The sequence below is a fragment of the Pezoporus flaviventris genome, unplaced genomic scaffold, assembly GCF_033815535.1.
Source record: "Pezoporus flaviventris isolate CSIRO_AGI_PZ_B2104156 unplaced genomic scaffold, CSIRO_AGI_Pfla_v1 ptg000086l, whole genome shotgun sequence".
NCBI lineage: Eukaryota > Metazoa > Chordata > Aves > Psittaciformes > Psittacidae > Pezoporus > Pezoporus flaviventris.
This window is the reverse complement of record NW_026892634.1, coordinates 1,167,290-1,195,288: the sequence shown is the minus strand read 5'-3', so window position 1 is coordinate 1,195,288 and position 27,999 is coordinate 1,167,290. Positions and strand designations below refer to the sequence as shown.

The 27,999-nt window shown below is 36.7% G+C and overlaps 1 protein-coding gene across 1 annotated transcript in view; it reads right to left on the bottom strand.

Moving 5' to 3' along the window:
* FBN2 (fibrillin 2) overlaps positions 1-27,999 on the bottom strand; it is a 156,549-nt gene that overhangs the window by 26,293 nt on the left and 102,257 nt on the right. Inside the window, exons 28-45 of the mRNA XM_061475626.1 lie at positions 27,867-27,992; positions 26,926-27,048; positions 26,692-26,817; positions 24,553-24,678; positions 23,394-23,516; positions 22,432-22,554; positions 20,970-21,095; positions 18,619-18,741; positions 18,110-18,232; positions 14,009-14,170; positions 12,901-12,969; positions 12,136-12,261; positions 10,851-10,976; positions 10,173-10,325; positions 2,830-2,898; positions 2,171-2,296; positions 1,261-1,386; positions 719-844 (exon numbers count right to left, since the gene is read on the bottom strand). Coding sequence (XP_061331610.1) covers positions 719-844; positions 1,261-1,386; positions 2,171-2,296; positions 2,830-2,898; positions 10,173-10,325; positions 10,851-10,976; positions 12,136-12,261; positions 12,901-12,969; positions 14,009-14,170; positions 18,110-18,232; positions 18,619-18,741; positions 20,970-21,095; positions 22,432-22,554; positions 23,394-23,516; positions 24,553-24,678; positions 26,692-26,817; positions 26,926-27,048; positions 27,867-27,992 — 2,202 coding nt within the window. The remainder of the gene's footprint in view (positions 1-718; positions 845-1,260; positions 1,387-2,170; positions 2,297-2,829; positions 2,899-10,172; positions 10,326-10,850; positions 10,977-12,135; positions 12,262-12,900; positions 12,970-14,008; positions 14,171-18,109; positions 18,233-18,618; positions 18,742-20,969; positions 21,096-22,431; positions 22,555-23,393; positions 23,517-24,552; positions 24,679-26,691; positions 26,818-26,925; positions 27,049-27,866; positions 27,993-27,999) is intronic.

The following is a 27,999-nucleotide window of genomic DNA, read 5'->3' as shown; positions in this document are numbered from 1 at the left end:
TTTCAGCCTGAGAACAGCGCTGCTAGCATCAGTGTTTTTAGTTGCTGCTCAGTAACGTTTACTCTGACCATGGATTTTTCTGAGCCTCATGCTCTGCCAGGGAGGAGGGGAAGCCGGGAGGAAGCAGAGGCAGGACACCTGACCCAAACTGACCAAAGAGGTATTCCATACCACAGCACGTCATGCCCAGTATATAAACTAGAGGTAGTTATGGAAGGGCTAGATCGCTGCTCAGTCAGGCTGGGTATCGTTCAGCGGCTGGTGAGCGGTTGTATTCTCTTCCCTTGTTATTTCCCTTATCATTATTATTATTATTGGTGGTAGCAGCAGTGATTTGTGTTATACCTTAGTTACTGGACTATTCTTATCTCAACCCATGGGAGTTACATTCTTTCGATCCTCGTCCCCATCCTTCCAGAAGCGAGGAGAGGAAGGTGGGGAGTGAGTGAGCAGCTGCGTGGTTCTGGGTTGCCAACTGGGCTTAAACCATGACACTTAGTAACACAGAGCCATCTCTGAGAATACCATCGTTTTTTTTTCCTTAACCTAATATATTCACTCCAAGGACAACTTCACATCCAGTATTCACAAAAATCCAAAAACATATGAATCAGTCTTTAAATGTTACTATGAGCCCCTCAAAAATTTACTCATTTTCTCTCCCTTTGAAGAAAACAAACCCAAACAAACCCAAGACAAAAGCATTGCCCTTCCATACCCATGCACATAGTCTGGTCTTGGGATGCCTTAAAACCATTGTGACATATGCACTGGTAACTTCCTTGCGTGTCCACACATAAACCATGACTGCAAACATTAGGAATTTCCAGACATTCATTGCGATCTGTAACAAAAATATAAAACAGATGGTGCATATTATTGACTTTTATTATTCATTCATTTTACACAAACATGTTTTTACAATCTATTATTATTAATTCCAGACTCAAAAGTATCCATAACTAAACCGGAATCATAACAAAACTTCATTTTATAGGAACTTCTTGCCTACACACATCAAGGTCAAAACTACTGTTAGGATTTCCTTGATAAATCAAGAATGTTCTCTTAAAAAATTTATTCTGGGTTTTCTGCCCTTCTACAGAGAAACAGGGCTATAAAGTAAAAACTGTTACATAAAACAGCAGAATACACAAGGACATAGAAAATAAAAGATACTTTTACCCTTCGAGAGAATCATGCATGTAGCATTGATAAGGTACAGCTCAAACAGATGACAAAAGTCAACTGATTTCTTACCAACACAGGCACCATTGGGTGACAGTTTAAAACCAGCAGCACATTCACAGCGGTAACTACCAGGACTGTTGATACAGTCTGCATTTCTCTGGCAGAGATTGTCTCCATTGCTGCACTCATCAATATCTGCAATATCAAGAGTCATGGGTCAGAGATCATAAACCACAAGATACCTGCTTTGCCTAGAATTTAGACTGTATTGTACGACTTGTGCAAAACGGATCTTTTGTCCTCAACAAAGCACGAGTATTCTGACCTTCAGTCTCCTGTGCCATAAAAGTAAATGGAAAGTAAAATCAATACAATTTCATCCATGACACACTTTTTTGGATGAAGGAGGGTCCTACACATTGAAGTGTGTTTGCAATTTTAAATGTCTGTCTAAAGAAATTAGGTTTAGTATTAGAAAGTCTTCCTCTTTGCTTTTGAACTGAAATAGTAAGTGGCCCAGTTTGCTAGCTTTTTAAGGTGCACAAGACCCTTGAATACCAATGACAAAACCCCTATAGACTTTAGGACACACAAAATTTCACTAATTGTTTCTAGAGAATGTCGCTAGCTATAAAACAGTAGAAGGACAGAAAATGCAAAAAATTGAGGAAACTTTTCTTTGAGAAGTTTTAATAATAAGAATTAATTTTCTTCCTTAAAATAAAATTAAATAAAAGCATTTAGTTTACTTCCTATTTAGGACTCAATTAATGGCTTAACACAAAACTATTATAAATTTTATTAAGTGCACATGCATTAGTATTAAAGACAAATACATCACAAGCTTATTTAGACTTAAGCCCTACAAAAAAGCTCACTGTCTCTTGGATTTTTGAAAACATGAATCTAACGTTTCCCTTCTCTTTAAGGTAAGCATGCTTATGGGGGCTAAGTAGAAAATAACATAATTTCAAATCACCTTCACAGACCAAGAGCAGGTCATTGTAGCTGAATCCAGTGGGGCATTCACAGCGGAAGCTGCCGATCTGATTGATGCAAACACCGTTTGCACAGATTCCTGGGATTTCCTTACATTCATCAATGTCTGAAAATGAGATGAGCTAGTCAAAGTACAGTACTTCATGGCTTTAGGTACTGCTTGGATTCTCAATTTCATTGCTCTTAAATCTGAGTTGAGAAGTTCCATTTAATCTCCAGAAATTGTATAAAGGATATAAATCTAAATATATGCCCATTATGAGAGAAAAACAACTATGTGAAGTTCAGGAAGTGATTCAAAACAGAGTAATACTAAATGTTACACAAGATGCAGAACTGTTACAAATGAGCAGAAGTCCCACAACATCTTTGAAACCAAAACCTTTTGTTACTAGTAAAAACTCAAAACCATGAACTCCATGAACTAAGGTGCTGAGTGTAAAAAAGATTGTAACAAAATGTAGAAATAAAAAAAAAATAAAAAATTTTACAAAATAAATGGTCTCACAATTTATATAACCATTGCAACTCTACAATCAAATTACAATTTTATTATATTAAATGTTATGGTATCATTATGGAGCTGCAACAATATAATGCAAAACAATTTTTAGTTAAAATAAGTTTAGTGAAACCTACCAACAGCTTTTCCAGTATGAATATCAAAAGTGAAGCCAGGAATATTCCCGCATATGCTCTTGAATTCAGCTAGAGCAAAACAGAGAACAATGCATTTACAGTGAATTAAACAGTTAGAATTAAACTTGTTAAAAATAACAAGAAGGGATTCTATAGGTACATAGCGCATAAGAGACAGACTAGGGACAACATGGGCCCACTCCGGAAGCTATCAGGAGAACTGACAACCCTGGATTTGGAGAAGGCTGAGATTCTGACTTTTTTGCCTCAGTCTTCACTGGCAAAGGCTCTGACTACACCACCCGAGTCTTGGAAGGCAGACACAGGGACTGTGAGAACGAAGACCTTAGGCCCACTGTAGGAGAGGATCTGGTTTGAGATCATCTCAAGAACCTGAACGTGCACAGGTCAATGGGACCTGATGAAATCCATCTGCGGGTCCTGAAGGAGCTGGCAAATGAAGTTGCTAAGCCACTGGCCATCATATTTGAGAAATCATGGCAGTCAGGTGAAGTTCCTGACGACTGGAAAAAGGGAAATATAACCCCCATTTTCAAGAAAGGGAAAATGGATGACCCGGGGAATTACAGACCAGTCAGTCTCACCTCTGTGCCTGGCAAAATCTTGGAGCAGATTCTCCTGGAGGCCATGCTAAGGCACATGAAAATCAACAAGGTGCTTGGTGACAGCCAGCATGGCTTCATTAAGGGGAAATCCTGCCTGACCAATTTGGTGGCCTTCTATGATGGGGCTATAGAACCTATGGATAGGGGTAGAGCAGTTGACATCATCTACCGGGACTTGTGCAAAGCATTCGACACTGTCCCACACGACATCCTTGTCTCTAAATTGGAGAGACATCGATTTGATGGATGGACCACTCGGTGGATAAAGAACTGGCTGGATGGCCGCACACAAAAAGTTGCGGTCAATGGCTCAATGTCCAGCTAGAAACCAGTAACGAGTGGTGTCCCTCAGGGATCGGTGTTGGGATCGGTCTTGTTCAACATCTTTGTCAGTGACATGGACAGTGGGATTGAGTGCGCCCTCAGCAAGTTTGCCGATGACACCAAGCTGTGTGGTTCGGTTGATACCCTGGAGGGAAGGAATGCCATCCAGAGGGACCTCAACATACTTGTGAGGTGGGCTGATGCCAACCTTATGAAGTTCAACCAAGAGAAGTGCAAGGTCCTACACCTGGGTTGGAGCAATCTGAGGCACAGCTACAGGCTGGGCAGAGAAGAGATTCAGAGCAGCCCTGCAGAGAAGGACTTGGGGGTTTTGGTCGATGAGAAATACAGGTACAGTCCTGTGTTTTGTCATTAGTCTGAGGACATTGTTGATAACACAAGAACATGGAACTTTTGGAACAAGTCCAGAGGAGGACCACGAGGATGATCAGGGGACTGGAGCACCTCCTGTATGAAGACAGGCTGAGAAAGTTGGGGCTGTTCAGCCTGGAGAAGAGAAGGCTGCGTGGAGACCTCATAGCAGCCTTCCAGTATTTGAAAGGGGCCTATAGGGATGCTGGAGAGGGACTCTTCATTAGGGACTGTAGTGACAGGAAAAGGGGTAACTTAAGGTTCAAACTTAAACAGGGGAAGTTTAGATTGGATATAAGGAGGAAGTTCTTTACTGTAAGGGTGGTGAGGCACTGGAATGGGTTGCCCAGGGAAGTTGTGAATGCTCCATCCTTGGCGGTGTTCAAGGCCAGAGCTTTGGGTGACATGGTTTATTGTGAGGTGTCCCTGCCCATGGGAGAGGGGTTGGAACTTGATGATCTTAAGGTTCTTTCCAATTCTAACTATTCTATGATTCTAAGATTCTATGAATATTTATAAATCTCTCAGGAATTACTTGTAATGCTCTCTGCTTTCCAAGAGCTGATACAAACCAAATCTACTTAGAAGAGCCACTGCGTTCTGCACAAATTATACTGAAAATTCAGACTGCCAATAAATGAATGCAAATTGAAACAATAATTCATACTTCTCTTTCCTCAAATCTTTGCAGACTTTTACATGAGTAAATGTCTGATCTGAGAAAGCAGCACTTCAGTTTTTGTTTTAAACAAAACTCCTTACCTCTTTAGTTGTTTTTCCTGCTTTCTAGACACCTGTACAGAAAATCTGCTGGAATATTTTCAGATAGGAAAAATAAATGTAATTTACCAGTACCTAGCTTTCTTTTGTGACAGTATCTCTGTTTTGGTTTTCTCTTTTTTTTATTTTTGTTTTTTTCTGCAGAGATTACTGCAGCTAATTTTCCCTAAACTGTAAAGCAGAATGTACACTCCAATTTAGAAGAAGATGCTCCAAAACCCAGTATTGTTTTAATATGCTCATTTCGTATCCTCTTTTCCAGAGCATCTTCAGGGTGGCAAATGCACAGTATAAAATAAGTGAACCCATGGTTTTCCAGGCAAGGTGTATGAAGTTGAGTGGATTTGCAACGTACAGAGAAAATTTTCTAGCATGGAATCTATTAGTTATTGCACGATGTAAGAAATAGTTACTGCTTTAATAAAGTATTTCTTATAAAGCACCTATGTTGGCATGGGATTTTACTGGCAAAACAGTGCTTTCCTGAAAAAAAACGTGTAACACATTTACAGTACATTAATAAACTTTGATGTAGGTGGAAATATTAAACATTACTGTCCTACAACTATAACTATGCCAAATGTGTAAAATACTGACCATGAGTAGAACTGTGTACTGAAAGCCTACTTGTCTGAGGGGAGCAAACTACTTCCATTGTGAAGACACAACCAGTTTGAATGAAGTTTGCTTTCAGTGTGTTTTAAAACAATAGCCATGCAGATACTATTCAGAATCTTTTTAGATCATATTCAAATTCTCCAGAAAAATAATATGTGTCCTTCAATATTAAGTTTCAAACCATTGTTAAGGAAAAATTCCAAAGCATGCAGTAGATAATTGTACAGTTAGGGCATTAAGCCAAGGTAAAATAGTGTTCCAAAGAACACGGATCGAATTTACAAAAATGTCCCATTGACATAAAATTCAAAGGGATTCTGGAAGTGTAATATCTGGAGACTTCTGTGAGTACTTGGTCCACTGTTTGCTCTGCTGAGGACCTACAGAAAACCTATCTATCTATCCAAGAAGAGGAAGTGTATGGAGTCTACCTTTAACTCTCCTCTAAACCTGAAATGCATACAAATTATTAGGCATCTCTTCTACCTCCCGAAAAAGAAAGGAGATCCTTCTGCTTTCTTGTGAGTAAAGCTCTTTCATCTAGAGCAGTGATAGTTTATTTCTCTACTGACTGTAGCTTGAGGTTTTTGATCATTTACATTTTAATAGCAATGGTTCAGAAACTTATAATTTTGTGAAGTTTAACCACAGGGGTTATAACTTGAATAATTCTTGTCTTCCTGACACAAAATGTTCTTGCTTATTAAAACTTCAGGAAATGTAGTTAATCATTGCTCAGAATGAGATTTGGTGACATACTTTTCTCACATTGAAGCATTCTTTGTTGTTTCCTGTATAAGCCAAGTAAGATCCAGTAAACTTGAACTTCAGCATTTTCTTGTTTCTGCTGTACCATTGTTTAATGACTGCTTAATGCCTACTAAGGTCATTCTTGCAGTACAGGACACTGCGTCATAGAGGTCTTTGCCACAGTGTTTTACCATCTAGCAATTTTCTGCTCTTTTATATTAACATGTATAAGATTTCAAGTTCAGAAAACAGTTCTTTTCTACAAGAAGCCTTATGCCATTTACTGCTGTCAGTAAAGCTATGAAACACATATTAGAAAGAAAGAGGGCCTTGTGTTCACAACCCCATCCAAAGGCAATGATAACCTACTCCTGTGGTAAAGCCTAACACATCAGGTCAGGGAGGATGAAGAAGAGACTCTGAGGGTTGCAGTCCTTCTTTCCGTATGAGTTGTGCAATCTACATATTTCATGCATTCCATTTAATAGTGTTTTTCTGTTTTGTTTTTTTTTTTTGTACTATATAGGAGAAGAGCATATAATTAGCTAAGGACTCTGTGATAATGCATTTATACACAGTGACAAATTATCCATATGCAACCATGCCAGAGGCTTACTTTCTGAAAGCTCGACTTTGCTTCAATTACTTAAAAATATTTCAAACCCCCATGTACTTATCACTATGTTATTTTTTAGGACAAAAAGACCTATCACATAACAAAGAGGAAAAAAACTCTCTGAGGTCAAGCACTCCTGAAATGATCAAGACATGAGAGAATCCTGTAAATACTTGGTTCCCTCTTAGCAGTGAACCAGCTTTTTACATTTCTTTGGTTAAAAAAGCAACCAAGAAAGAATGATTATTTCTGATTAAAGTGTATGGTAATAATTAAGATCTACATAATGTGTAACACCAAGGAGGTTGATTGCTAAGCATAGATATATGAAATGAAAGAAAGAGCTCTGTTCATAAGGGGAAAAAAAAAAAAAGCAAATACATTGGCACGTGAAGTTCATTTAGAGGAATAATACAATTCTCATCAGAGCAGAATAATGCTCTTAATGAGCTACTGTGCTCAGTCTAGCAAAGTGGTTAAGGTCAGTGTATCATAACCCCTGTCTGTGATGTGTAGCCCCCACCCAGATTTCAGAACCACTGATTATATCACATAAGTGCAGCTATTCAGCCATTTACACTTGGAATTTGTTTGATCCTTCATGCAATCTCTTTTCATGGTGAAAAAGGTTCAACCATGTCTGCAAATACAGTAAAGGCATTTAGAAGAGCTAACAAGGCAATACTGAAATATTTTGGGAAATATTTTAACCCCATAACTGCCTGCAGATAAAATAGAACTGTCTTAACAAAACTTTAAAAGCTGTCGAAGTTTTTGAGAACTTCAGTCTTACCAATTTAAAAGAGGAATTCTTTCTTCCATTCAAGAACATTAATTGCATGAATCCCTGCTAGTACTTTGCTGAATATTTCTCATCATGTTGTTGTCATGATGACAATTTTATGGCACTGAGATAAATGACCATGGGAAGGAACTTCATGAGTTCTCTGCAGTAGTAAACATGTATTTCCTCTCTCAAGCTTATTTCCATCTCCCATTCCCGACTGCTAGAAACATTCCTTTATTCTTCTTCCTCCTACTCAAGCAAGAAAAGGAAGAAGCTGGTTTTTTTTTCTTTTCAATTCCATTTTCCTCCTTTTTACTGCTTGTGGGGTTAAATCTTTCCTAAATTATCTGCTACTTCCCTTATGTCACCAGGTTAAACCACTTGGGATGGAAGTAATACATTCTTTAACATCACAAATAATGCAGCATCAGAGGTATGGTTTTAATGGCACTAAACTTGGGGCAAAGGCAATTAAACAATAAGATGTTTAATTTGTACCTTGTAACTTTAACTTCACACTGTATAAATTTCATTTGTACTAAACAGGTATCTGGTATTTTTAGTTTTACATGGCACCTTGACTCTGTTTACAAAGGGAAGAATATTTCAGTTAACACCAGGCGCTACTATCAGGTTTCAGAGTTAGTGATGTAAAGAACATGAGAATGATTTGTGTCAAGAACTTAGAAATCATCGTTACCAGTGCACCTGTGACCAGTGTACCATGTGTGGAATGTATAAAAACAACCTTGATTATAATAAATGCTGCTGTCAATGTAATGATGGGAAAGAAGAAGAAACAAGGGAATAAGCTAGTCCCCTCGTTAATCATTTAGACTGTTAAAACAATAAGGAACTTTTACCTTTGTTTAACTGCTTGAATGCTTTAAGGGGGTTAGGTAACCAAGAAGATACATCCTGTTAAATATACGGGTCTAAGGTTGTGGTTAAGCTTGTGATAGACATCTTTCTGTTAATGTATTACCGAGAAGTTTCAGTATGTTTGTTTACCTGGAGAGAAGACCCCAGCAACGGGACAGAAACAAATGAAAAGGAGCCACATTGAGTTTTGGGAAAAGAAGACAACAGGACTGGCTGGAACTCAAAACCAGGAACTGAAACCCTGGACCGAGAAGTATAAGAGACTGTACCACAAAAACCCCGGTGTGCATTGTTGGCAGAGTGGAGACTCCCTGCACACCCAGCGCTGCTTGCTTATTGCCTCTTGATATTAATCAATTGTAATAAAATAATTAAATCAGATCATGGCCAAGGCTAAATTTTTATAACAGTGATTCTACCACCAATTATTTTTCTGAGTTGAGCTTTCAAGGGTGTTTTGTTCCAGGCGAGGAACTCCATAAAGACTAACTGAAAGACACCCTATTATTTTTACTTCCTTTTATAGAAGGGAATTTTTACTTCTTTTTACAATAGTCTGCTTATTGAGTTTTTGCAAGTTCATCACCTTCAATAGAGAAAATATAAAAGCAACTGAGAGGATCGCACTCCATTCACAAGTGAAAAATACACAAAGCAAATACACTTAGTAACACAAACCCAATCTTTTTCATCTGGCAGATTAGGACTACCAGGACAAATGTATCCCCAACTATGCAGTAACTAAATTATTCTATCCCAAATTAATTATCCTGGAAGACAGGCCAGGCAGCAAGCATCTCTTGTCAGCCAGAATCTTGAAACCTACTATTACTGCCCGATGATCACTTTTCCAGAAACCTCAAAATGCCAACTTCAGAGCTGGGAGTTCTGTAATCACACATTCAGAAAACTTGCTTATGCTTAGTACAACATCCTGGTGTGTTTTACCTACACTAACATAGATTCTTGACATAAATCTAAATAAACGAGAGTAATTCTATTTCCATACAAGACCTATGAAAGCTTTGATATTAGTTAGAAAGAAAGAATAAAACAACCGCAAAGTACTCATTTTATAGCACCCCATCACCAAAAAACAGGTCTAAATAATTATATCTACCTACTGATACCTGTATTACAAATATTCTTTCAGCTACAGGACTGACACACTCCTGCTCCTGATGAGAAAGTCAGTCTGTACTTCTGAGACCTTTTTATTTATCTCAGTGACACCTGCCAGTGGTTCATTACCTTTCCCTTGCCTTCCAGGGCAGCTGAGTGGGAAAATAGGCACGTTCTTTCTGAATTTTGATTTTCATCCAGAGGGTATGATTCAAAATGTTTAAGCTGTATCTTTCCACTCAATGTGGAGTGATACTCATTCCACTTAAAAGCATGGAAGAACACCTGTTCTTGATTAGCATACCAAGACTTAATCCAGCCAGTGGCAGGATGGCAGGTTATTGTCACTCTGCTTTGGGAGTACAGCAAAGATTTTTTGTGACTAAAGTGTTAGCTTTAGCCAATAGGTCAAAAGAGCAAATAAGCAAAGAAAGTAACAAAATGGGATGATTATAGGAGGCTTTACCTGTTCCTGGAGTTGGACATGGTTCACAAGGTTTATTCCAGGCTTTTCCAACATTGTATGTGCAGCAACACATCCTTTTGGTCACATTGAAGGGCAGCTCATTCTCACAGGAGGTTCCATTATAGCTTCTGTAGCAAAAGCTTTTCCTCATGTCTAGATGTCAGAAAAGAATCACTTTTGAGGCAACCAACAAACTAACTTAAGTAAATGTCAATGACCTGCCAATCTAGACAGTGGTTCACAAACTTCAGTTTCTGAATACAAACCAAACATATGCATGGATGCATTTAAGAATAATTTAAAGGTTCAAGTAATCTACAGTCTGTGTTTTAGACTTACTTGAAATTTGACATTTTCAGTTTTCATTCAAAGATACAAAAGGGTAAAAGGAAAATTTCCAAAAAATCAGAAACACACTGTAGATGCTCATCAGATCCATTTATATAGTAAACCCTACCATTTGGAAATGACTACCGAAACCAAAAAAAGATTTCTGAGTTCTGTTAAGGAACACTGCACATCAGACATTGGGATCTTCCTGGCTACACGACATAACTGGAAGTTAAAAACAGGAAAAAGCAAGACAAGACTTTAGAACTGGCCTCATCTAAAAGGGAATTTCTATGAAAGTCTGATATGATATTCATGTATTTGTAATAAAGATGACATTTTGCATACCCATGCAGTTATGTCCTCCGTTCACCTGCATATATTCTGGTGGGCAAATACAGGTGTAGTTCCCCAAGGTATTGTAACAGGTACCAGGACCACAGACACCAGGATGTGCAACACACTCATCAATATCTACAGACCAAGGAAAACCATTACAATTACAAGGGAAAAGAGGACCAAGTCCTCGCAAATGTTTCTGAGAAATATAACCATAATAAACCATGCTAAGGTAACAAAAATGTTTCATTTAAAGGCCAACTTGGAAAATACAGCTCAGATTTGGGTTAAGAAGCTATTGTAACAGCTGCTGAAAAGTAATATTGTTAATGTTTAATAAGTGCAAAAGTGCAAGTGCAAGAGAAAACCCTAAATAAATTCCAAGTTGCTGAATTAACCACTGAAACTGGAGCACTTGGTGCCCCACTAGCTCTTTAGCTACACAGACAATATTCACATCCTCTTCACACGTACATTACTGTCTCTTTTCAGTTCTATTCAGTCGTATTCAATATTCCATTGAGAAGTTACCTATTAAATACCCTATTTAGAAACTAGCAAGCAAGCAAGTAAGCACAAAGTCTTGCTGCCCTAGTCTTGGATATTCTTATTTAAGATAGTTGGGGTGTAAGATTTTCTTTATTTTCTTTTTTCCCCCATACAAGTGTAGTTTCAAGCCAGTTTGGTCATCTTCACCTGAGCTTAGTAAAGCCTCAGGATTCAGTCTCTGTTTTGAAACAAGATTATTGTTATTTTTTTTCTCTCAAACTGTATGAAGAAGGGAAAGCTGATGTACAGCACTTCAAACTAGGAGAAACCATGAGAGATGTACTTTTCGGGTCTATTTACAATTTTTGGTCCTAACACTTAGGACCAATCACAAACACAAATGGAAAACCAGTATTAACTTTACTTCACATTGTATGAATTAAACTACTACTCTGAAATAGTTGTGAAGAGGGTGGCTTTTCTCATGTAGAATACAGGGACCCTAGTGAAACTAGCAGGATATACAAGGTGGTGAAGTGAGAAGCCAGAAATCATGAATAATCACCGTAGTTTACTTAGTACCCATAGTTGAAATCTATCACGTAGAAATAAACGTTAGTATATTCAAGTGTTGCATTTCAAGCTTTATATTAGTCATAACACTGGTGCCAAATATAATGTTTCTGGAGAAGATTTTGGGTAGGAGTGTGGATACCATATCCACTTTCAGGTTTAAGCCTGAAAAAATTAGTGTTTTTTCACAATACCACATTGAGACAGAGAAAGATGTTTCAAAGGAACCAACCTTCACAGATTCTTGTCTCTTCACTGAGGTAGTAGCCTTTTGGACATTCACACTGGAAGCTGCCAAAAGTATTGATGCAATTTCCACCTTGGCAGAGCCCTGGCAGTTCCTGACATTCATCGATGTCTGAAAACAGAGAACAAAACTCACCACATTTTCATTCCAGAATGAAAAGAAACAAGAGACTTTAAGTACTCCCCTGAAATTCCACCAGCTAGTAGCTTTTAACTGTGATGTGGACTTTTTCCTGTTTTTGTTTTGTTTTGTTTTTTTTTTTAATAATTGCACTTCATGAAAACATGGATGAGACCCTCATTCTCTTCCATTCAAATAGCTCTTCAAGTTTCAGTGTGATGAGCTGATTGAGTTCAACTTCCATTACTGTTTACAGAATCTGGCATCTAAAAATTCTCATTCCTGCACACTCACTGGAACCAGAGATTCTTTGTCCAATGAGTATTTCCTGGAACTCAGACCTTCCACTGATAAGCTGTTATTTTCATAAATGACTTGTCCTTTGGGGGCCAATATCAAAGACCGATTTAAGTAAAGAGACACACAGAAGGTATTTTCCTACTGAAATATTGTTGGACTTCTTCAATATTCTTTTCAGTATGTCTTTTCATCATGGTGTTGTCCAATTCATATTAGCAGAGGGTTTTGCTCTGCACTAAATGTAGTGATAAATACAGTTCCAGTATATATTTCTCCAAAGCTGATACATTTTTTAATTCCAGCCATCACAGTAATTTATGAAAAACTCACCTTCTAAAATAATAGTGACAGGATTTGGTCTGAATCCTTCTCCCCCTGGACAGAGAGTATTATATTCTGCTAAAGTATTACAAGAAAGATCATGTCAGTCATATGAAGATTAAAATGCTAACAAACAGAAAGATAAAATTCCATTTGTGTTTTTAATTAGTGTCTTCCCTATGATCACTGGTTTTCTATGTTTCTTGACCTCTTCACAGTAAATAAAGGTAGAACATTAGACTAGTAGAAAATCAAGGTAAGATTAAGAGGTGTGCTTAAAACATTACCATGAACTTGAATCTCTTAAGGCAGGCACAATGTTGTTTTCTCTGTACTGTGCCTTTATAAAGGCACATATTTTCTATTTTCATTGGTTATTTAAAATGAAACGTCAGTATAACATTGATACAGTTGTTAAAATTTGAATTATTATGAGTCTGTTACAAACAAAATGCTCGACATTTATGTTGCATTATTCACTCAAAGAACTTCAAAGGTCTAAAAAATTGACAGCTATCATCAGGTATCAGTTTTGAAAGTAATCAAGAGTGACTTAGAAATAGGTACCCAACCATTACCAACACTCTTCTCTGACATCTACTGCAGCTCTCCAAATTAAAGCCATGATTTCAGTTCTAAACATTATTTTCATTTCCCCACCAACATGGAGCAGCTGAGTAAAAACTCTTACTAGATGCATGCAATCCATTCCATTCTTAAATCAGGGTATCTGCAACTACTTTTTATTATCTTTTTTTTTTTTAAATGGGACAGAAGTAAAAGCAAATAACATACCCAAACCTACACAAACTACATCAGCCTGGTCCAGTGGCAAGTGCTTTCTAAAGTTACTACTGGGAGAATAGGCACCAAGTGAGTCACAGAAGACTAAAGGTCAGGTCTCCTGATACTCAGGTCCATACCGCTGCATCACCCCTCTGACGGCAGCAGGCAGATTTTCTTTTATAACTGTGCCAGAACACTGCCTCATGAAGAAAATCAGTTTCTTACACAATAAATGAATACATGTATAGTAACACAGTTAAAGATTTCAAATACTTTTTCTGTCCCTTCTTAGCATCTTCTAGGGGGGCAGAATAAGAGAACATTTCCTTACTGCTGTTTACAGGGGGACATGTCTCACAGGGGTTTCCCCAAGCCTTTCCCAGAGAGCAACAGCATGAGGAACGACTGACTCCAACCCCAATTTCAGTGTTGCAGGATAGGCTGCCATCCCCTTGTGGTCCATACTTCAGGTAGCAATTGCCAACACGGTTATCTACAAATGAAGCACATATGACCAAAGCTCCACACAATGATCACGACAAAGAAACAGCAGGAGCTCATTTTAACATTTCATATCTAGGAGCAGAAATTCAGATAACATTGTAATTTTGAAGTCACTGGGAAGCTCAAAACACTCATGAACACTGACAGTTACTGATGCTGTGAGAGACAGCAAGGAAAATGACTAGCTTCAGCTTCCTAAGTACCCAGAGATGAGTTTAAAATGTTTGCATGTTTTCCAAAGTCACACCATACTCTAATGTAGCACATACACTATTCCCAGTCTTTCTTCCCAGGAAACATCAGACATCAGAAACCTTGCTGCAGTTTGCGGAAAGTATTTCTTCTCCATAATCTGATTGTGACTAGGCTATGTCTCTACAAGAATTAAAAGAATTTACATATTTTTCTGTGGAATTACAGAACAAAGTCATGTCACTGGAAGAGTTCATCTACTGGAAAAGAAATTCTCCAAAAATCAACATTGAAATGAAATAAATGTGCAGTAGGTTTGATAAAAATTAGTTATTAGTGCACTCAAACTGTAACTTAATGATTTAGACAGTTGCTGGCATCAGCAGAACGAGCAAAGGAATCTAAGAGAAGTAGAGCTATGAGTTTTCCTACTGCTGCATATACTGTCTATGTGTTCTTTATAAATGGAAAATAACTAGCAGTAAGTCATAAATATAAGGAATGAGAGGACAGTCAATTATTATAATATTTCTTATTGCAGTCAAATAAGATAAAATTAATTTCCTCAAGAGTACTGTTAAGATTCTAAAGACCATTTTGGTGAATTAACTTGCTATTAAACTTTACCTCGAGGCACAGAAATGCACTCTTTTTTTTTTTTTTTTAATAAATTTGCTGCATGAAGGCCACGGTATCTTTTTTGCATTTTTAGTACTTCTGTTAATGGTATAACTAAGAAACTTAGAAATAAATTTTTCAATGATTTCCCAAATGCATATTTTCCTAAGAAATATCACAGCTTTAATTTACTGCCTACAGCAAGAGCCAGATGCTACAGCTGTAGCAATTTACATGGAGTAAAATGAATACAGTATCATAAATGTAGGTAGTTCATCCTTTCAAAATTTCCAGAGTTTCATAAATGTTTTGACATGACACGGGTTTTTAAATGACCCTGAGGTTTGGGACATATCTATGAAAAAGTTTGAAGGCAACTTTCTCAATTGCTAGGTACTACTTGTTCTTAAGGTCCTTATATACCACCTAATATGTGTGGTATAAAAACACAACTTCATGCTAACTTTCAGACTGGATTTTTTTTTCTTTTAAAGGTTCTTAACATCAGTCAAGAGAAAAATCTGAAGCTTTCAAATAGGTTTAAATTTATTCCAATTCAAGCATTAATAGACAAGTTTGGGTGACTATGCATGGCTTTTAAGAGCATACTGTACCAGAGGTTGTGAAAAAGAAGCGAATTCTTTGGCCCCACATATTCTACAACCAATTTCAGTATCTCACTATAAATGCACACTGATGTAAAGCTCAAATACGGCATATGTATTCTCTACCTCTGAGCCTCTGATGAAAAGATACTTCAATCACGATATCTATCTCTCTAGAAGCAAGATTTACCTCACATCACTGATCATCATATGCCAGCGAAGGGTTTTTTTAAGACAGTGTTAGAAGAGAGTAAAATGAACTGCCTTTCTAAAAGGAGCACACCCTGTTCTCACTGTGGAATTGAGCTGAAACAACCCAAATGTGGTTATTCTGTGAATACTTAGCTCCTGTTCTCATAAGAAGTGCTCACTTCTATTCATTTGTGATAGCACCAGACACAGGCCTTTTTAAGTGAAGCCAAGAAGAGATTTGACTTCATTCTTCTTGGGAAAAGTGAAAAACAACAACCATTTTGGAAGACCTTCAGCCCAAGACCTCAGGCCCACTAAGAACAATATGAGATGATAGACCTTGGAGCAAAGGCAGAGCCTGAAATTCTCTAGCAGAGCACCTATGCCAAGTCCATCAAGAGTTTTAGGTTTCGGTTTACTCCTCATATTAACTGTTTTTACACAGTGCCATGTTCCCCTTTGCAAGGGTACTACTTCTGTTTCTTGTGAAAGGAACTGGAATTCAAAATCCTCTGCCTTTTTTTGCACAAGTGTGCAAGAGATAGTGCTATTGAAGAGAAACAGAAGGTGCTGTCCTTTACTGAGGAGTTTCTGGAACATTTTTCAGCACACCTGGTGCATTCCAGAAGCAAGAAGCTTTTTCAGTTTTTTTTTCTGTTTGGTTTTTTTGGGATTTTTTTTGTTTTTTTTTTCCTACTAGCCTCTCTGGGATTTTGGTTGGTCGCTTGTTTGTTTTCCAAATTACTACAACCTTGCAGTGAAAACTGGGTGATGTTTTACTATGTGTCTGTGACACAAACGTTATTGCAAGTGAAGTTTCAAATTGGAATTGCAGTCCTGAGACTATAAGGAATCGCAAGAAAACAGAAATTCAGTTCTTCTCTCTTTGGACTGTGTGAATCAGTAAAGCAGATAATACTCAAAGCATACCAAATCTAGAAACTACTACTAGCATATCTGCACTGGAATGACAATTCTGATTCCACTTCCCATGCAAAATCATTTAACACTCTGGAAATATGACAGGTAAGAACTGCTGGTGAAATAAAAAAGGTCAAAACCTAACAATGTCTGTACTCATTTAAAATAGTATAACTATTATGTTTTTAGTTTTTAGTTGCACATGGTGCTCCAGCTTTTCACGGGCTTCTAAAAAACCCCACACTAAAGTGTCATTTCATTCATGGATTAGGGTTTTATTTCTATTATCTCACTCTAATGGAATTTCATGGGAAGCAGAGACTTTGTTTGCCTCTGTCAAAACCAAAAGCTGAATGTTCACTGAGTGGTTGTTGCACTGTGTCAAAGAATCAGCTTGGCTAGAATGGTAAGTGTACACCTAAGGCTTGTAGCTACTCCCACAGGTATGTAAGTGGAATCCATTTCTACCCCATGAAGCTGAACTTGAAAAAATCCCAGCACACAACCATACAACCCAAACCCCCATGTTTGCTAGAGAACCAAGTGTTGGCAGACTTTTTTTCTGTACAATGAGTTGCTGAGAAACTAAAAATGCCCAAGCAGTATTTCTTCAGGACAGAAATAAGGGTCAGAGATATTTTCTAACACTTTCTTAGTGTTTTTTTTCTTGAAAGAGGGAGGGCTTATTCTCTTATTTGGATTCTAGATATACCCTTAAGTAGGTTCCCTTCCAGTGTGGAGTCTTCCTTGAGGAAACACAGGACCCCTCCCAAAAATGTCACTGAGACAACTACTGGCCCCAAAGCAGAGTGCCAATTCAAACTTTCATTTTTTAGTGAAATGAAAGTCAGCTAGAGTAGCATAATTCATTCTCACAAGCATCTTCAGAGATCACTTAAATTCTTTGGCCATAATTCAGGGTTTGCAGGGCTGATCATACATAACAGTCCTGTGTCATGTAGCAAAGGTGAAAAATAACGAAAATTCACATTGTCTGTGTGAGAGGATAATTGTGTAAACTACAGTGAAATGTGTCTTTTACTTTGTGTTTCCAGCCAAATGGGTGCCACAACCAGTTTTAATTCCCGTTTAGACTTCAGCTAAACATATAAATCAGTCCCAAGACACACCTAGGATTAAAAAAATTCAGGTTTTAAATGAAAATTATTGATTGTTATGAGAATAGAAATGGACATAATGTGTGTTTTGACAAATTTTGAAAAAGTGTATTTTAAAGAAACTATAAAACCCATTAATCAGTTAAAATAACTTAACTCCATCTCTGGAAAACTATATAACAGGATAAACAGCATGTGAAGGTATAATTTTTCTATCTTGCAACCTTCATTTGCACCAAACCAATCACCTTGGCTGTAATGCTTCAGGTAGTGTTTACTTACCCACACAACCCACTCCAGTAGGATTTAGCTGGAAGTCTGGAGGGCAATTACACTCATACCTTCCAGGAGTATTTACACAAAGACCATTAACACAATTAATGGGATCGGCACATTCATCAATATCTAAAATAGAAAGGTCACATTTTAAATCTGTTCACTGAATAGAAAAGAAGAATGATTTTACTTTCTAAGACAAAATGGGCAAGAACATTTCAAATGCAAGTGAATTTTAGCTGAAATTGACAAAAAGCCCTACTAATAATTCAGCTAACATTTAGGAATAATCCTCTTAAAGCTGCATATTTAAGAAGCCATTCTTTTTCTTCCATTCTTAAATGCACTCCAAAGCACGCAATTCTACACATTGCTTGCTTAGTGGGAAAAAATGCACTCTGATTGTTGCAAGAGAATACAGTGCATGTTTTTTGAACTCATTGTTAAATTACCTTGGTGTTATTAAAAAAAAAAAAAAGTAATTCTTCACATATTTCAGAACAGAATAAATATACCTGTGCAGTTTCCTCCAGTTCGATCTAGTTCATAGCCATCATCACAGATACAATGAAACATTCCTGGTAGATTATTACAGGTGCCAAATACACATATGTTCTGAAAGGCACATTCATTGATATCTGAAGGAACACATTAAGAACAGAAAGTTACAAAGCTTTACCATATTGATATCATAATCAGTTGCACTAAAATAAAATGAAGATGCATGTAATTGAAAAAAAATTTAAAAAAAGCAACAGTGAGTAATCACTTTTGGTTTTGTGTAGAACACTATGGATAGGCATTTGTGAGGCATTCTCCATGAAGCTGCTTGTTAGTTATTCCTGGTTTATGTAGTGTGAAGTAAAATTAGCAAAACTGACTCAAAATGAATGCTAAGGCAAAAAGCCAACAGGTTCCTTTCAAAATAAGCATTAAACAGAATAAAGCATAACACAATACAAAGGTGCCAATAATTTCCTAGCTCATAGTCTACAGCATGTCTTAGTAATGGCAAAGAAGATTTTAAAAACACTACCCTCAGGAAAAAATGTATACTAAGAAGAAAGAATGAGAGTAGGCATCAGCAGTTTCTTATATCTCCTTGGAGAAAGAATAGAGGGAAAAGAAAAACCTAAGTAAGAATTAGCCATGATTTTCTCAAGCCCACTTTAAACCTGTTACATAATGACAACATATAGGTGAGCTACAATGCATCTAAAGGTCTGTCTCTGTGCTCACGTAAACTGAACATGAAATTAATTTGAAAGACCCTCACAGAAAATAAGACGACTTTGTAAACTACAGAGCTAGAAAAGGAGTTACATATTAACAGCACAGAGTGCAAAGTTAGTTTTAGACAGTACTTATAAAGGCCTTCTGAGTTGAAGGCAGGTAATTACATTACTTACCTTCAACTGCAAGGAAAAAAGCCCTGCAGGTACTGTCTGACACCAGGACTTTTAAGTTGCCAAAATAAAGCAGCTGTGAAAAAGGCTAATGCAACTCTAGCATGTATTAGTGAGCTATTTTAACAGAGACAGGGAAGTGGAAAACATTAATACTGTTTTACAATGTGCAGCTAAATCTTTATTTGAAATTCTGTATACGCTGCTCTGTTTAAGAGCCATGAACTAAAACTGGACAAGGTGTAAAAAAAGGGATATTAAAATGATAAGAGTAATGAAATACCTGTTTTAAACTTGTCTTGCTTGCCTTACCCAAAGCTTGAGAAGCGACATAATGCCTCTCTATAGGAACATTTGAGGTGTAACTTTTGAGGGGGGAGAGAGATATAAATTGTTAAGGGAAAAGGAAATTTAAGATAAATACCAACAGTCCTGAGTAAATTTAAACTGGAAATTAAAGGCAGATTTCTAAGTACCTTGGAGTGCTGCCATTGAATGACCTCCAAATCAGGTCATGAACATAACTTGTATTCAGATGAAGCTTTGTAAGGCTACAGAAAAGACTGTACCATTGAGAGGCTAATGTACTGACATCTCAAGGGATTTCTGAAGAAACTGGATGAATTATTTGCATTAAAATTATTGTACTAAATCCAGATTTTTCTAAAGCTATAAGCCTGATTCATACATGTACACCTGAATGTTTGAACATGTCATGTTATAGACTGAATTTTGGAGACTACATTTGGTTTTAATGTCTCATCAAGAATTTTAATTTCTTAAGACATTATGAGGTTTCCACCATAAATTATGAAGTAAGTTAAAAAGTTTTGGAACAGCTAAAAAGACTTTCTCTAATATACCATTCTCTCATATTAAGCTAAGAAATCCCATAAGAACACAACAGGGAACAGAATTTGAATTGAACTAGAATGATAATAATTCCTTTTGCCATTCAGAAAAACTGCTACAATACTGAGAGTGAAAAGGTGATGATAAAAAGTCTCCAGTATACATGTTAAAGGACTGTTACAAACTTGTCAAACATAGCAATGATTTGCCTACTTAAAATTTCCTGAAAACATTTTTTTTAAAATGAGGTCACTTGGTGCAGTTTCTGTCTTATATGCAAACACACTAAATAAACAGTGACAAACACAGGATCCCACACGCTCTTCACTAGTGACAAAAAGATGAGGAAAAAGTAAAATAACAAAATTACTGAGCTAAAGCTCTACTGTGGGATTTTTGGACCAAGGCCAGGAAAACTTTATAAAAAGATGAAAACCACCTTCAACATAATTTACACTGCAAAATAATCTGTGTTTGAAGAAATTACTTATGGGTGAAGCACGTGCTGAATATTCTGCTTCCAGGCTGAGGTCCCTCCAGAACTTCTTGTTTGCTTTATTACAGCCAATCCAAACTCAGAAAATGAACTTGAAGTACCAATGGCTTACCTTGGCATGATTTGCTGTCTGAGGTGGGAGTGAATCCCATCTCACACTCACAACGGTAGGCACCAGGGATATTCAAACACTGTCCATTTTCACACAGGTGAATATTTTCTGCACACTCATCAACATCTGTAAAAGGCAGAAAACCTCTTTGAAACTACCTGTGTCACTAGCAAAATATAAATAATATCCTGGCATTCAAAATAATAGTGCTGTTGAGTACTGTTGATATAAAGGAAAACATTTCTATCTGAAGATGATGGAAACTGAATGAATGCAGAAAAGCACACATGTAATCTCCAAAATAATTACTTGCACTCTGTCATGATTCCTTACTCCTTGTTTTCCATTAACAGATATTTTTTGTTTGTTTGCTTTAATGCACAGTTTTCAGATTCAAAACTATTATCTTTGCCAAGTTGAATACTTTGCTTGCAGTGCCAAGATTTTGTCTCCTGGCATATATTGTTGTGTTACTTTGACACAAAACCCATTCAAAAGGCAAATTTTCTTATGTAAATCATAAATAGAAAAAATATTTTCATATGCATTTTAGAAAATACTTTTTGAAAATTATGAACATTGCAACTACCTTTTGCACACTATTGGGGATTCTCCTAGTATGTCCCAAAAATAATTTTTTAAAGAGCTATGAAAGAGCAGAATGATGAGGCACTCACCATTGCAGTCATCCTAAAGGGTCATAATATTGTCAGATATGCTTAGGATTGCCCAAAAAATTTTTCAATATGATTTTTTTTTCATTTTATTAGTCAATCCCTAGTATCAGATCTGATTTTTTAAAAATTAGAAGGTCTGAAACGCAGTCTATTATTAATTATCTTTACACATCAGTTAATTTTGTATCACTTGCTGTGTGCTGAACAACGTTCATTAGTAATAATGAACTTTAACCAACAAATGTAAAGACCAATATTATGGGCAATATTTTTAAAGTGTAATTTATTTTTCTTAAAAAAAAATCTTTTAAAATTATTAAAAAAAATTTCCTTTTCAATTCATTAAAATTTCTTTTAATGATCAAATCCTGTTCCACTAATACTATGAGGGTGAAAACGTGATGCTTTCCCTGCCTGGGTCAGACATGGCCTATAAGAGGGGAACAGTACCAAAGACATGGTGTTCTGTGGTCTTAACTAGAGTGCCTGCTACGGCAAGCAGCACATGCACATTCAAAAACATTGGAATGAAGAGAAGGAGGTGGAGGAGGAGGAAGCAGCAGCAGACAGGAACTTCACCCAACAAATGGGCCCAGTGGGCCCAATCTGGCACACAGAACTATCAGTTGCCTTTGTTAGCATTTTGTGAGCAGATGGGAAGAATCCTGATCTTAAAAGCCACTCTTACATACAATCTCTTGCACTTTGGCCTTAGCTCTAATTTGCAAAGCTTCCACGCAACAGAAACAATCAGTGACATGTCAGCTCTCTCTGAAACTTCTCACCAGAACAAGTCAATCCATCCCCAGTGAACCCCTCTGCACAGGCACAGCGGTATGACCCTGGAGTGTTTACACACTGAGCGTTCACGCTGCACTGGTGGGTCCCATTGGAGCACTCATCAAGATCTGCACATAAGGGGCAAAAGATGTAGTAACAGATGCAGTTAGTATATTTGGCTTACAATTAACCGTCAAGGTAACTAGCACAAGTGCAAAGACACTTATCTCTCCATAAATACACTAAGTTCTCATTGGAAAATACATGGTTAAAGTGATTTTATTTTAGCATTAAAATTATAACTCATTGTCCTGGGTTCAGCAGTAGCAGTCATGTTTCTCCTCCTTGGTAGCTGGTGCAGTGCAGTGTTTTGACTTTCGGCTCGGGAACAGAGCTGATAGAGATGTTTTGGTTTAGCCAAGGACCTTGTGAGCCTCATGCTCTGCCAGGGAGGAGGGGAAGCTGGGAGGAAGCAGAGACAGGACACCTGACCCAAACTGACCAAAGAGCTATTCCATACCACAGCACGTCATGCCCAGGATGTAACTGGGAGTTAGCCGGAAGGGCTGGGAGACTGCAGGGTTGGAGGAGGTATCGGTCGGAGCTTGGTCGGGCTTGGGGGGCGAGTTATCGGTCAGCGGGTGGTGAGGTGTTGTATTCTCTTCCCTTGTTATTTCCTTTATCATTATTATCATTGGTGGTAGCAGTAGTGGCTAGTGTTATACCTTAGTTACTAAACTGTTCTTATCTCAACCCGTGGGAGTTACATTCTTTTGATTCTCCTCTCCATCCCTCCGAGAGCAGGGGGAGGGCAAGAAAGGGGGGGAAGTGAGCGAACGAATTACCTGACTGGGTTTAAACCACGACACTCATGATTTTGGACAAAATGTTTCCAAGCATTAAAACAAAAAAGAAAAGGGAAAAAAAAAAAAAAAAGAAAAGCTAGCTTTCATTTCTGTACACTTACCAATACATTTAATGCCATTTCCAACCCATCCTTCTCTGCAAATACATTTAAACCTTCCTGGTATATTGACACATGAGGCATGCATGTCACAATTGTGAGCACCAATTTCACACTCATCCACATCTACAAGCACAAAATAAACTATTAGCATTTACATCAGGAGCACTGCGATATTACAAATTATGTTCCTTTTACATGTTGCTTATTTCCACTGTGCAGGTTTGCAGTCCTTTAAAAAACAGAGGTTCATGCAAGTTACTTATATTATACATGAATAAAAAATAGCGACAATTGTATTTTCATTTCGGTTTTTTTTATTTGTTTGTTTGTAAACATGACAAACAGTCTGCTTTGATACAACTGCTTTTCAGTTTGAAATTAAAGCTATTTTCCAGATACACTTAATAAGCTAATCTTTGTATGTCTAAAAATGAGGTGAGAGCTTTGGATGCACAGAAACATTTCAGTTATAAAAATGATTAGCCCAGGATTTTAGTGACTACAGAACAAATTCTTAAAGACCAAATTATAGCAGAAATTCTGTCAATTTTCCCAGGAGGATGATTTTGGATAAACTTAGCTTCCTGAATGCAATGAACTTACCTTGAAGAAGACAAGGTACTGCTTAACTATCAAAGGAACTCATAGAGTTTAAAACTGGCTGACTATGATTCTCTAAAATCTGTTAGCACAGTTTGAAGAATGGCATAAACTTTCCCTTTTATAACATAACTTTTCTTCATTCTTTTCTTTCACTTCTTTCTCTGTGTCCTGCTCCTAGACTATAGAGTCATTTCATGCAGCTGTAGTTGACAGATGAGTTCAGACTTTAGGTATGTATGACAAATAAATACAATGACAAATGCAGCTGTGCCCACCGAAACTATATTTTGTACCACAAAATATTCTGCCAAGCTATGTTGATAAAACCTTTGCCTTTGAATTACCATTATGTAAGGGGGCTGTCACATCACATAGATATTGGTCAAGGTATGTGTCTTTTCAAACTCTGGATACACACTGAAGAATGTAAAACACTTAGTCTTATATTTACCATTATGTAGAGACACCAATCTCTTACTTGTGTGCTACGATTTTAGCATATATTTTTCCTGAAAGCCAAAGAAAGTATGACAGATGTGATGGAAATTTACTTTACCTGTGCATCCAGTGGTTCCTTTCTTGACTGAATATCCTAGCTGACAGTGACAAATGAAGGAACCTTTAGTGTTTTCACACTCCCCAAATATACAGATGTCGGAATTCAAATCACATTCATTCACATCTGTGAGTGCACATAAATTTATTATTAGTTGAATATTACTGTCGATTAACAGCATATTTTCTCTTTTGGAATACTTCAAATGAGGTATAAATATTAGAAGCACGGTCCAACCCTACAACATGTGGCATTTATTAATATTTATCATAACTTCAGCTGTTCCATTCTGTATTCTTTTAATTTCCTAAAAGCAAGTAAGGATGAATGAGTAGTCCAAATATAACAGTGTTTCCTAATTTATTTAGAATGCTAATTATTAGTCTGTGAAGCTAGTTACTTCTTATAAAAATCACTTTAAAGAATTTTAAAAAATGGTTTTGATCATAATATAGCTATATTTGTCTTTCAAATAAGAATTTATATAGAAAGAAAAAGTAGTAAGCCACAACCAGAAATGTTTTTCCACAACCATATAAAATAAAATAGCACAAGAAAAAAACAGAGCACCATGACTGTAGAAGTGCTCTTGTGCCAGACTTCTTTCCTCATCAGCTCTACAGTCTGGCTGCTCAGCACTTGCTGCCTTGACACACTCTGAAGTTTCAAGAGGGAGAAAAGTTAGCTGCTGATGTCCCCCTGTTCTTCCCAGTTGCACTGAGCATTACACAGGTAATGAAAACTCTCTATTAGGAAATAAACCTCTCCTAAACAACAATACAGTTTGTATCTGAACTGTGATATAGAGTCTTCTACTGCACGCTAAATACCCAATGTAGGCTTTCAACTATAATATAAGGCTTTAACATTATTCCAGAATCCACCTCATTTGGGACCTAAATAGTTTATAATTAAAGATCTGGTTAAAACTTGTACTAAAACATAGTCTTGTTAGGAGTTACATTTAAGTCAACTTTTTGACTTTATTCAAATAGCTCCAATTTTACACTAATGCCAAGATGACCTAATTCCACATACTGTAAAATAAATACAAGATATAGAAAATATTTCTGCTGGGGAAAAAAAAAACAAATCCAAGTTCTTTGTTGGAAGTAATGTTAGGTCCCGTAAAAAAATTTAGTTAACCCAGAGGCTTTTTGACAAATTGGATGATGCCATTAGCAAAGAAAGTAACTACATAAATGGCAGAAATTCACAATTTCTCACTGTAGGCTTTTAACCTTAACATCAGGTACTGTTTCTTTACAGAAGAACAGTTGTGTATAAAATTTTAAAAAAGGATTTTGATTTTACAGCCACACGCTATAGCTAATATGAAAAAAATTATTCAAGAGGTCGGTTCTTAACTTTTAAGTTGGTAGAATAAACATGAAATACGTGCACAAAACTGAGAACAAGAATGTGGAATAACATAAAAGTGAACGTTAAAAGAAAATCTTCAGCCCAACTGAAGCGTAGAATAAAAAAGACAAAACCAGATCTGGACAGCTTTTCTCAGCATTACATATAACTTGTTTCTCTTCAGCGTGTGTGTCTGTGCGATTGTACACACATGAAAAGTGAAGGTTTGTTTGACAGATGCTCACAAAATATAAAAAAATGTTATTACTATAGTCAAAACCACCTTAAAATTTGAAATGTGAAAATTTATATTAAATGGAAAAGGTAAGAACTTCATATGAACATGATAAATTAAAAAGTTTAGGCTAATTTGACAAGATTCTTTTAATTTCCTTTATAATTACTTATGATATCATTCTGTAGTTGAAGGAATAAAGTTTATAAGGAATAAAGTTTACAAAGAGTAACATTTACAAGGGACAGAAGAAAATGCTGGGGCACTCCATCTCTCAATAGAGGTGTTTTGGAGGAACCACATAATTACAATTAAATCTCTCCTATTTCTGAAACTATGTGATTTGATTTGTCTATGGACTTCTCAATTTTTTTTTCTAGCCTTTCTGACGTCTACAGTGATGGGTGAGAAAGATGTATAGATTTTCTTTTTATAATATACACAGGTTCAATACCTACTTTCAAGTATTCAGCAGAACATCCTAAAACATTAACTGCAGAATATTTAGTCTTGCATTAAATTTGCTGCATACAGCTACTTACCAATACAAGTTTTCATGTCCACAGAAGCCATAAATCCATCATAACAGAGACAGTGATATTCCCCCGGAATATTAGTACATTGCCCACCATCACAGATATCTGGATTGTTTTCACATTCATCAATATCTAAGAAAAAAAAATGCAGATAATAATTCTGTCACTCTGGTACAGATTGGCCAAAAGAATACCAGCGTAAAGATACCATGCTGGAAGTTTTAAGATATTAAAACCTACCTGCACATGTCCTGACATCTGGCATGAGAGCATAGCCATCATTGCAGCTACATTCATAGCTGCCTTCTGAGTTAGTGCAGTGGGTGTCACAGCCTCCATTCATTATGATGCATTCATCAATATCTGTGGAAGCAACATTAGTAGTAGTAAGTTTACTTTTATACGGAAAATTAATCTTCTCTTGCCATTGTACTTAGGAAATGAAACAGTTTATTAGTGATATGATTCAGAATTTTTATTTTCACTCTACTGTCTCTGATTTAAATTCTGTTCAACTTTCTCTCTTTCAACTGCATTTTCGTCTTGCACGAGCAAGTGGCTACTTTTAGTAGTTACTTTTGTTCATTGTTGCTTCTGTGTTTTGCAAAACAGTGTAAACCCAAATATGTGGAGAGAAAAAAAAGAAAATCCCTGAGAAATTTAGGTTTCATTAAAGCTTGAAATGTAGCAAAATTTATATTTTGGGGATAAAAAAAACCCAAAACAAACCAACAAACCGAACCCTAAACCAAAAACCAATAAATAAAAAAATCTCTATACCTCTGTTCTCCTTACCAGTGTGATGACAACTACATAATTCAGTATTACTATAATGAAACATTTAATATATAATAGCAAGAAAATGTGAATGCACGGGGCTGTTCTTGCTTGATCAAGAAATCACACAATATTTTCTGATCGTTAGCTCAAGCCTCTGATTTTAATGGAGTAGTACCAAGAATATATTTTTTCCAAAGTACCCAGCAGTGCTCAATACAGCAGCCATACTTTTAGTCCTTCTTTATATTTCTAAAGTAAAGGTTCATGATATGCCTAATAGAAGAAGAGAAGATGGTCTTGCTCAGTTTCAAAGGCAGGCATCAAATTAAATAAAAAGAAAGACCAGATGAAACAATATACACTGAAGCAGAAATACATAGGTGAAACTGTACAACACTTGCCTATGCAGCCTTGTCTGTCAGGAGTAGCCTGGTACCCAGAGTTACAGGAACACTGGTATGTTCCAACCATGTTCACACATTTGCCATTTCTGCACAGATTGTCACTTAACGAGCACTCATTTACATCTGGAAA